This window comes from Vicugna pacos, chromosome 1 (assembly GCF_048564905.1).
Source record: "Vicugna pacos chromosome 1, VicPac4, whole genome shotgun sequence".
Classification (NCBI taxonomy): Eukaryota; Metazoa; Chordata; class Mammalia; order Artiodactyla; family Camelidae; genus Vicugna; species Vicugna pacos.
This window is the reverse complement of record NC_132987.1, coordinates 62,157,162-62,168,164: the sequence shown is the minus strand read 5'-3', so window position 1 is coordinate 62,168,164 and position 11,003 is coordinate 62,157,162. Positions and strand designations below refer to the sequence as shown.

The 11,003-nt window shown below is 37.8% G+C and overlaps 1 protein-coding gene across 20 annotated transcripts in view; it reads right to left on the bottom strand.

Annotated features, from left to right (window-relative positions):
* Nucleotides 1–8,636: 8,636 nt before the first annotated feature.
* Nucleotides 8,637–11,003, bottom strand: part of DLG1 (discs large MAGUK scaffold protein 1) — a 222,848-nt gene continuing 220,481 nt past the window's right edge. For all 20 annotated transcript variants that reach the window (XM_072963446.1, XM_072963496.1, XM_072963527.1 and 17 more), the window contains one exon: nt 8,637–10,504. In XM_072963446.1, the coding sequence (XP_072819547.1) occupies nt 10,398–10,504 (107 nt within the window). In that variant the 3' untranslated portion in view covers nt 8,637–10,397. The remainder of the gene's footprint in view (nt 10,505–11,003) is intronic.

Genomic DNA, 11,003 nt, shown 5'->3' with positions numbered 1-11,003 from the left:
ACCTACTGAGTCAAAAATTCTAGGGGTAGACAATCAACAATCTATTTTTGATTCTGGTGCATGGCAGGATTTGAGAAAGCACCACTCTAGAAGACCAGAACTGCAGTTCTCTATGTATACTGTGGCTGTGGGGAATGGACTGCAGAAACTGTTACTCAGTGATCCAGCTCCATCAATGTCCTAATCTTTTGTCATCACCCTCCTTCCCCATGAGTACCTGGGAATGAGATCCTCCCTGTTTGGCTAGAGAATGTGTAATAAGAACACTGAGTGAGAGACAGAGGACCCCTGGGTCTGAGTTTGTCAGTCCTTGAGCCTGCTCTGTTCCCTGGGGAAGGAAGCCCTGCTCCTCCGATTGGGCTATGAACCTGTTGCTTATCAGACAAGATGATCAATGGAAGTTCCATGGGCTTCAGGAGACCTGAGCTGTACTCTTTTGTTATCATTGACTCCCTGTGTGACCTCAGGCAAGTTTCGCTCTCCTCTCTGGACTTCAGTTTCCGTTGTAAAAGGCAGATCATGGTGGCTCTGATATGCCATTCTTCTTCCCTCAGTTGCTATCTGCTCTGGAGAATATCAGGGGGACTTGTCTGGTGGAAGCTGTTTTTTCATCCCCAACTGGATCCATGGAGGAGGGGGCACCTCTGTAATTCACACAAATAGACTAGCAGGTGGCCCTGGCAGAGGGGCTATGGCTTGAACTAAGGGGATGGAATAAATAAGTGTCCTTAGCAAGCCTCACCCTGTGAGGATGAACAGGCTCACTCTGTCACATTCTAGGAGCAACCAGAAGTTATTGGCAGAATTTGTGTTCATTAAGTCATTCCTTTAGTGAAACTCCAGGTGACACTGATAAGGTATCAATCAGCTACAAGCTAAGGGCTTGGGTGAGCTCATTCACAGTGGATCCTTTCCTAGTCTCTCAGGAGTCATTCCTCAACTGTGACTCATAAGGGACCTCGCTGTTGCTGGGCTCCGGGGGCTTCTACATCAGACCCATTTGCCTGGCCTTAGCATAGACATAGCTTTGTATTGATACCTGTGTGTAATGGGGAACTCTGCCTCAGCTTGAGCCTTGATCTTCCTGTTTCTGGGGTGCAGACATACCTGGGTGTATCAGAGGAATGGGTGGGATGCAATGAGGGAATAATGAGACAGTAATTTAACACAGGAATAGCCTTACAGAGGAGCAGAAGCACTGAGGACCGTTTGATTCCCATTCTGGATTCATACTGAAGTTAGAGGGAGGGTATGAAATATGAGAGCTGGCTTCACTAATAATTCTGTAAGGTGTTGGGCTGAAGAAACACTGCTTTGGGACCCCCTGACCCTATTCCATAATACGAACTACAGAGAGCCTTTCTCTGCCAGAAACACAGTCCTGGTTCTCCAAGGATTCAGGAGCTTGCTTGTCATGCAATTGATGGAGAGTAGGAGACGCTATCTAAATATAGCCTCCGGGGACTCAGAAAGAAGAGGGTGATGGGGAGCAGAGAACCTGTATTGGCAGATGGGGGCTAATGATCCAACAAAACAGATGAACAATTCTTTTACCTAAAATCTTAGGAAAATTCATATTTTTATTCATTTCAACAAACAAGCCATAATTTGTATCTTTCTATTTCTATGGGCTGTCATGTCTATGACTAATGAAAAGTCCAATTTTATTCTGGGGGACACTTGGAAGGGCTGGTGTGCACAGAGTAATCAGGAATGGTGAATATTTGCAGCAGTAAAAGTGTTATCAAAGGACTTTGCATTCTTACTCCTGAAGTCACTTCCTGAGTATTTGCTGTTTAATACATCTGAATTTGTTTGTTGAGATCAATGGTAGACATATTGAACAAGTTTTGTGAATAAAAGCCTCTTTAAAACTATTTTTCCAATGAAACTGGACTTAGGGGAAGCCATGTATATTAGGGCTACATAATATTCTATGTGTAAGCTTTTCAAAGGCAGATTCTCTGTACTCATCACAGGGCCTTGGACAAGGAGGATGATTTCTAAGTGTGAACTATTAGGTTTCACGATGTTACCATCTTTAAGGTGTCTCATATTGGTGAGAGGGGATGCTGAGAAGAGCCACAGAATTTGGGGACTGGGAGTCCCCCAGAAGCTTTGAGCCGTTTCAGTGTCGTGGCAAGGGCTGAGGCTTGACCAGGAGGCTGAACTCCACAGGGCTGGTGTGACATCTTGGCTGCCACCATTCCCAATGTCTAGCATCGTGTCTGGAGTAAGTGGGCACTCAATGAATATTATTATAAGTGAAAAGTAGACAGTGTGTCTCTTTCAAGATATCTGACTAAGAAAGGAGGAGATTTGGGGCTAAGGGAAAGTTTTTACAGGATAGGAGAGATTTGATCATATAGTTAGAGCACAAGTAGCCCACCTAACAAAAAAAAGGTAATTGAAGAAGATGTGAGGAATAAGAGCAGAAGGACCAGCAGAGGGTGATCTTGAAAGGAAAAGAGAAAATTCTTCTTCCTTGAAGATGGGTAAGAAGAGGGGTGGGAAACGTTCCAACTCAGTCAGACCTGCATTCAAGGGTAAGTCTCTCCTCCTGGAGCTCAGTTTACTGGTAACCAATCCACAAAAGTTTTTTCCCCCCTGAAGATTCTCCCTGCAATCCAGACTTTAAAATTCAGAAGATTAAAAGTCTTCAAGATTAACTTGAAGATAGGGTTTTAAAGCCATTAATAAATCTCCATCTATTTCATTCATATAAGATTTAATCTGAGTGGAAATTAGTGTAAAGGAGGCCAAAGAGTAAAGAAGTACAATCAAGAATACTATATTTGGCTCTATCACTAAGACTTTCAGAGAAATTATTCATATCCCAGCTACTTCCGAGGAGGGTTTCAGATGACTTATAATGAAAACATATGTACAAGGAAGATAAAATTGATATAAAAAGAAAAAAGTCACAAAGCATGTTCAGGAAGGAAGATTATTATACTAGGAAACAGAAAGAAAGGACTGTAATTAAAAATTTTAGCTAATTTAGAGATTTATAGTCAGAACTTTTTATGTACTCCCAGCCCCTTCTCCATGCCCCCAACTCTACTAGCTTGTAAATAAAGCCATTGACCTTCAAACTTATACAAGACTGTTTTCATCCCATTAAAAACCACAGCAGTGAAGATGACCATGCTGTATGGAGACCTGCAGGTAGAAGAGTGCTCTCATCACCTGCCATGGGCACTTCACTGGGGCAGAGGAATACAAGGAGAAGGCCACCTAATCTGTAAAGGCAGCACATGCTCAGTATTAAGTGGATACCCAGTAAGCACTGCAGGAATTCAGGCACCAAGAGCTATAACTGGGAAGGCTCCTGCAGGAGGGAATAAGGGTGGTCCTTGAAGAAATGTAGAGCCTTGATAAGAGGACTTGGGTAAGGGGGACAGCAGTTAGTACAGTAGGAATTTGCATGACCACCAGCCACAAGACAAGCCCTACAGGGGGTGTGTGAAAAAGAAGGATGGCTGGGGACGTAGGTGATGGTAGGTGATTTGTTAACCACATATTCCGGGAACTGTACTATACAGGTAAGTTGATTAGTTTGGATTTAGAACTCATGAAGGTCACTGAGGAGAGGAGTCACACAATTCAGGTTGCATTTGAGGAAAAGTCATCTGATGGATGACTGGATAACAAGGAAGCAATCAGAGGTTGGGAGATGGTTTAAGGGGCCACTGCAATAATCCAGGCCTAGGGGTGAGGGTGGGTTAAGGACCTGGATTAGAGTGACGACAACAGAAATAATAGCAAGAAAGATACGATGTTAAGGAATAATCAACAGTATCTAGTGACTAGATATTTGAGGAAGAGAAATGTCAAGTAGCACTAAGGTTAAAAACTTAAGTGATGGAGAGAATATTCTATTAAGTACAACTATTATTAGCCATAGGTAGAAAAAGTTAGGTTAATAAAGCTTTTTCCTAATGAGGAAGTAGTGAGGAATGTCAGATAAACCAGATCTGAACAAAGCACTAAACTTTCAGAGAAAGAAATGGATCTATCATTAAGAGATAGCTTTCCTAGTCTTAAACACCACTAGGAAAGTAGATATTTTTGATCAAATGACTCTCACAAGATTTAGAAAATCTTTTTGTAGAGATTTATCGTGTGGAACATATGGGACTTTCCTCTTGTTTTTAGTTCTTCCATCTGTGAGGTAAATGAACCCAATTTTAGACATCCTCAAGAAAGATTACATCACTGGTTCTAATCTTTCCTTCCACCAGAAAATTCACTATATCTTGTTTCACATGCTAGTTGCTTTTTGCACTAACTTCTATATAATTAAAAAAAATTATTCTACTGTAGTTAAGAACTGTCCAAATGAAATTTGTCATCAACAGCTGATTAGCAGAAGTAGGGATGATTACATGTTGGACTACTTTATTCCTACCTTGGGTAAACACCAGGTAGTTCCTAAGGTTTACCCTAGAACCAGTTTAAAAGAATGACCAGTTTAAAGGATTTTTTTAAAACACACTTGTGAGAAATCAAGTCATATCGTGGTAAGAATGGAAAAGATCTGCAAGGCTGAGTGTGCTATGTGCATGCAAAAAGGTTGAGAGTCAAACCAATTAATCAGGGGGCCAGCTCTGGTTCAAAGATTGGAATCTAAGTACACTACACTAGAATTAGATTTCTGCTAATTACATATTAGCCATATTTAATAAGATGCAGAGAGGTTATCACCTAAAGAAAATTGGTAGTTAATAATTTTAAAAAACAAACCACAGTCCTTTGATGTTCAATGAACTAGATTTTCCTAAAAGATTAGGGCTGTCTCCATGGTCTGTTTTCTAAATTACAAGGCTATCAGACGATTTCACATTTGACAAATAGCTGTTTTCATTTTTTGCTCAGATTACTTTCTCCTCATTTACTACTATCCTAAACAGACTATACTTCCCTTAGGACACTTGCAATGAGAATCTGGCACATCCAGCTACTGAATCATCTGAGTGTTATTCCTAGGAATTTGAAATTCTACAAATTCTGAACTGTTTATTCTAGCAGTCTCCTACATTAGGCGTAAGTCTGTTTTGTAAACAGCCTCCTAGGATCTATTATTCTGCATTTAAAGTTTGTTTTAGGATGATAGGCTCCTGTGCAACTACCATGACGGTGCTCACGGTGGAGATGAAGGGGAGGTGGGGGAAGGCCTGTCATGGCTGTCGGATCAGAGACCCATTTCTGGCTTTGATCCTTGTTCTTACAGGCCTGTGGTTGTAATGAAGTACAAGAACATAGTGGGAAAAACTGGAAACAATCTGAAAGTCCTTCAGTCAGTGAATGGATAAGTGTATTGCAGTATATTCATAAAATGGAATCCTACTCAGTAATGAAAATTAACTACTGGTATGTGCAGTAACAGATGAATCTTGGATGCATCTGGCTAAATGAAAGAAAGCACACCCAAAATGCTACATATGATATCATTCCATTTATATGACATTCTGGGAAAGGCAAAACTAGTTCAGGCAGAGAAAAGATCAGTGATTGTCAGAAGTTGGGGTTTGGAAGAGTTATTGACTACATAGGGGTAAGAATGAGAGAGGGCTTGGGGATAATGAAACTGTTCTGTATTCTTGATTGTGGGGGTGGTTACATGACTCTGCATGTGTCAAAACTTAAAAAATTGTACACCATAATTTTACTGTAAATAAAAAAAAAGTGTATACAGTAAGAAAGCTAGGATAGTAGCTTCCCTTGCAGTAGGAAGTAGTGACTGGGAGTGAGCTGAGGGGGGTTGCCTGGGGTGCTGGTCATGCTTTGTTTTTTGAGCTTCATGCTGGTTATTACATGGGCAATGTTGGTTGTAAAAATTCATTGAGGTATATGTACACTTATGATATTAATGCCTTATATATATATACTTCAATAAAAAGTGAACTGAAGAGATGGTGAGAGAATTCCAGTCTTCACTATCCTCTGGTCTCCTCCCCCTAATTCTTCCCACATCTGTTTACTACTATCATCATAATAGAAACTGCTAGAAAAATCCTAGGGTGAAATCTTCCCTTGTAAGGTTTAGAACCTGTTCCTAAAAGTCTCAAACAATACCAGTTCACCTGACAACCAATTATGCTCACAATGCTGTTTAGCAGACTTGGATTCGTTTTGCCAGCTCTCAGGTAACCACATTTGGGGGTGCAATGGAGAAAGAGGTGGTACTAGTGGAAAATCAATGAGAAACTAGTCGGTGAATAAGTAGTGACTATTTTATTCTTAGTTAAGTTGAATGAAAGAAAATGTATCTTATCTGGGCAATTTAAGTAATTTTTTCCAGGCCTGCTTCTAGACTCTCAATAATTAATGTTCTGGAGAATTGCTAGGGACTGTAGGGCCTAACACTGTGCACAGACTTAAGAATGGCTTTATGAAAGCTTGATGTCTCCTAGTTCCATGTTTAAGGCTGAGTTACGGTAGGTCACAGTCACAGCATCTCTAACAAAGAGTAGGAATCCTTAGAAGAGATGAGTAAACGTGAGTCTAAGGACAGAAATGTTATTTCTTAACTCTGTCAAAATTTCTCTTTAGGTGATGAAGAATGGTGGACCATATTCTTTTTCAGTCTTCTGAGAAAAGACCATAAATACACTCCAGAGCAAGGGGAAGAACAGATACTGAGAGTCAAGTATCAGACGCTGTGGTCGGTGTTGTGTACACACTGCTTTATTTCATCCTAACAATCCTGCAAGGTAGTCAGTCAAGTCTCATTTAAAATACGGCAAAATGAAGGCTCAGGTTAATTTGTACAAGGGGAGTTAGAACAATTCCAGGCTTCTGATTCCAAAGGAAAAAGGAATTAACTTTTAGAGTGCTCCCCTTTATTTGTACTCTTACTGATTCTCAAAATATCTCCATTTTACAGGTAAGTAAACAGAAAGAGGGATGACATGACTTGCCCAAGTAATGTTATATAACCAGTAAGTGGCAAAGTTGGCATTCAAATCAAGCTCTGATTCCATAGCCCACATTCTTCACATTATAGTACTCTGCAGCCAAAGCCAATGAGAACTACGTTGTACAATTCAAGATAAATGGAATCTTCAACATTGGCCTAACATTTGTGTTCTTCCCTGATGTCTTTCAAATTGGACCACTTCAATAAAATCTCTGAAGTTCACTAAAATTTACTTTCTTTTAATCAGTAATTCAAATCTTGAGGAACTGAACTGCCCACTAAATTCAGCTTGCAACATGGGAGGAAAAGGAACTGGAATAGTAGAAAAAACACTGTTCCAGGAGCCAAGTGTTAAAAGCTCTACTCCCGGCCCTGCTCCTGATTCACAGAGCAACTTCTACAAGGACACGGGGATCCCTGGGCTTGTTCTACCACCTGTGAATCGAGTATTCAAGGCAGAATCTTAGAAGGTAACTGTCTAACACTTTAGAAAACAAATTATCTTCATTATTAAAGTCCTCAAATTGCCACCTTCGGCATTTAAATACTAGGTAGTGTTTCGGCAGGTATTTGTTGACCAGAGTGTACGCTGCTGGAATGAGCCTGTCAAATTCACGTCCATCATTTTTTTGAAGAGCTCCATGCAGATATGGAGTAGGAAAGCAACCAGAGATGTGTATTTACATTTTTGCCAACTTAAGAGTATTAAGAAGCATGTTAAAAATATACAGTATTTCATAAAACATTCAAAGTAGTATTATTCCCTGTGACTCAGAATAGTGGACTTTCCCCCCCTAATGAATAGTGTCCCATTTTTGGTTCTAAAGAGGTTCTTTCCTTGTATGTCACTGTGACGGTGTTAGGCTAACTTGTTTCCTAGAAATAGTACTTCCAGCTGTGATGGGAGTGACTTGTTCTGTGGGTCTGTCCTTACTTATTGCGTGACTCTGGGCAAGGACCTTCATCTAAGTCTATCCTTATATGTAAAGGGGCACTAACATGACAGTAAGTCACAGCGCCTTACATAGTTGGGGCTGAAAAATGAGGCAGCATAGTATATTAGAAAGAACTTGGGGCAGAGAGATTTTGATATCAATACCCAGTACTGCCATTTACTAGCTAAGTAATCTTGGCCAAGTGATTGTGCTTAAGCCTCAGAGTGGGGCTAGTCACTCTTATTTCTTTTGAAAAAATAAGTGATAATATACTAAAGTGGCTGTTGCATAGTAGTACTAAGCAATTAGTACTTTTATTAATAATTCTATACAATCTAGAAAGGTGCACAAATGTTAGTATTTTCTTACAAAAAATTACTTAACAAGGACATTCAGAAAGCAATGTAATATACATTTTAACACATAAGTGGTATCATTTTATAACCTCGATATTTTAAAACATTTGATCAATAAATATTTCAAAATGACTTATGCCACTTTGCTATAAGGTGATTTCTGGGGCTCTTGAGATCATTTTACAGTAATTTTTTTCTAATATGTTTATGTTTGGTAACAACTTGTATTTGGCATATAACAGCTATGGTATATATGTCAATGTGTTAACATACTCAATTCTAAAACCTACAGAAGAAATTTGATTAGGTTGCTTAATGACTATTGAATTTAGTTTACAGATTATGTGATGCACCAAACTTCCAAGAAAATGCTAGCTTGTTAAAATAGTTTTTTTTCAGAATATAAGACACATTTAACATACAGATTTTACAATAAAGTTTATTAGCTGTTCTCCTCTTTCTCATAAATGGAATGGATAATATTGATAATTCTTTACAAAGCAGTACTCATTTGTTTAAGAAACTGTAATGAAGAGGCTGTCAAAAACATATATTTAATAAACAACTCCAAAAAAGCAATGGGAAGCCAAACAATATTATTAATATAAAAAGACCAGAGAAATTGAATTCTGAAATTATCTACTTATCACTAAAATTTCTTAGTTGCTCACCATAAGGATCTGTGCAACTCTACTGCAGAGCAGCTACGAGAGATGAAAGGTGTGCAGTCTGAGGGGAAAACACTCATACACATGAGGCTTTTGCCTATTTGCCTATTAATGAAAGAAAAACTGGAAAGAGAAGCGGAGACCAAATCCAAAACCAATGACAAGAACAACGGTAACAACAACCACCCCCCCTCCAAAAAACAAAAAACAAAAAACCCCACAAAAAACCAACCAGGAACGAATTGAAAACTTTTGTAGAAAAGAGGAGAACATGCCTGTATTTTTACTCATAACCTAATTTCCCTAAAGGTTTCTTTCCGCAACCACCATACCCCTATTTTCATTTCACATGATTAAGGAAGATAAAGTCTAATCCATTAATATTTAATTTAAAAACCAAACGAAAAGTTAAGAGTAGGTGGCAAAAGAAAAAAAATATATCTTAAATATATGTTTGTGTGTGCAACTATGTAAAGAAAATAATTCCCATAGTTACAGAGTTTAAAGAAAGTTTATATATATTTATATATATATATATTTATTATAACAAAATAGTTATTGTGGGTAAAATATTCATTAAAATCTGACCCCTAAGAATACATTTAAAGTTTTAGACTATGAATTGGACTCCTTTCCCTTTGTCATAATGATTACTACATCACCACTGTAATGACTGTTCTGTATTTGTATCTATGAAATTTTCTCAACCTTATGTGTAAAAGGTGAGCTCCCCTAGCACCTAAACATGGCCTCAATTCAGAAAATGTGATGATCATTATATACGAACAACTCAGGTAAGACACTATAAATAGTGTTGCACAAGAAGATTAAAAACATTTAAATATTGTTATTCCTAGCCAATCTATTGGGGGGAAAAAACTCTCAAACAATAAAAGACTTTAAGAAGAACTCTTATGAAAAATGAATATCGCTTGTGAAATTATGAAAGTTAAACCAGATATTAATTGTGAAATTAAAAAACATATGCTTGCCTTATTTGTTTCTAATGAAATATTTGCTTTGATAACAAAAGTCAATTGAGAAAAGGACTTGAGAGCTAATATATTGGCCAAACCATGCTATCAAAGCTAAGCGTGCATCGTTGCTCAAAGTTTACTAAATCACTGATTAAAACCACTTTTCTTTCATTTATATTGAAATTTGAAAACAATGTATATAAAGCTGTTCCGAAAATCTCTTAAAGTTACTTTCCCTTAAACATTAAGGAATTTTACAACAATTTCCCCATCTCCCCAAATGCTATTAATAGCTGGTCAGGCCATTTTGTCTTCAGTTGTGAAAAATGGCCACAAACGAATGGTGACACAAAATAATACAGATGCTACAATTTGAAGGAGACAGTAAGATGTTAAAAATAAGTGCAACTGCAGACCATGATGAGTGGGATATGATTCAACACAGAAGAAGTATTGAAGACAGACTCCAGAAGGAAAGGGCAAAGAAGTGTCAAAGAAAGTGAGATTGTGGAAAAGAGAAACAGAGAAACATCAAGTCCTCATAACTTTTCTTTTGCTGGAACCCAAATGTAAGGACCAGACTGTTCTTCTATAATCTGCTTCACTTGGTTGTAAATGTCTTCCAGCGTATCTCCCTGTACAATAGCTGCAATGACAGAAACAAAATCAGAAACCTTCATTAATTGTCTATTTTCACCATTACAATTACTGGTGAAAGAGTAGAAGCTATTTCTTAGAAATATATACTCAATCAGGAAGAGATATCATTTCATGTACTGTTTGATTAGTAAAAACGTTCATCAATTTTTCTATTTATAAAATAGAAAAAATTTTCTATTTGTAAAATAGAAAAATATTTTACAAATAGAAAAATTTTACTCTAAAAATTTATCAGAAGGCAAGATTTGGTGATTTTTTACTTTGTTTTGTGTATCTGGGAAATACACACTGAAGTATTTAGAGGTAAAAAGAGATGACTGCAACTTTCACTTAAATATTTCAGAAAAAAATTATAAATGTGGTAAAATGTTAACATCTGGGGAATATGGGTAAAGAGTATATGAGACTTGCTGGTTCTATTCCTGTGATTTTTCTGTAAGTCTGAAATTTTAAAAAAAAAACCACACAGGTTACAACACCATGAC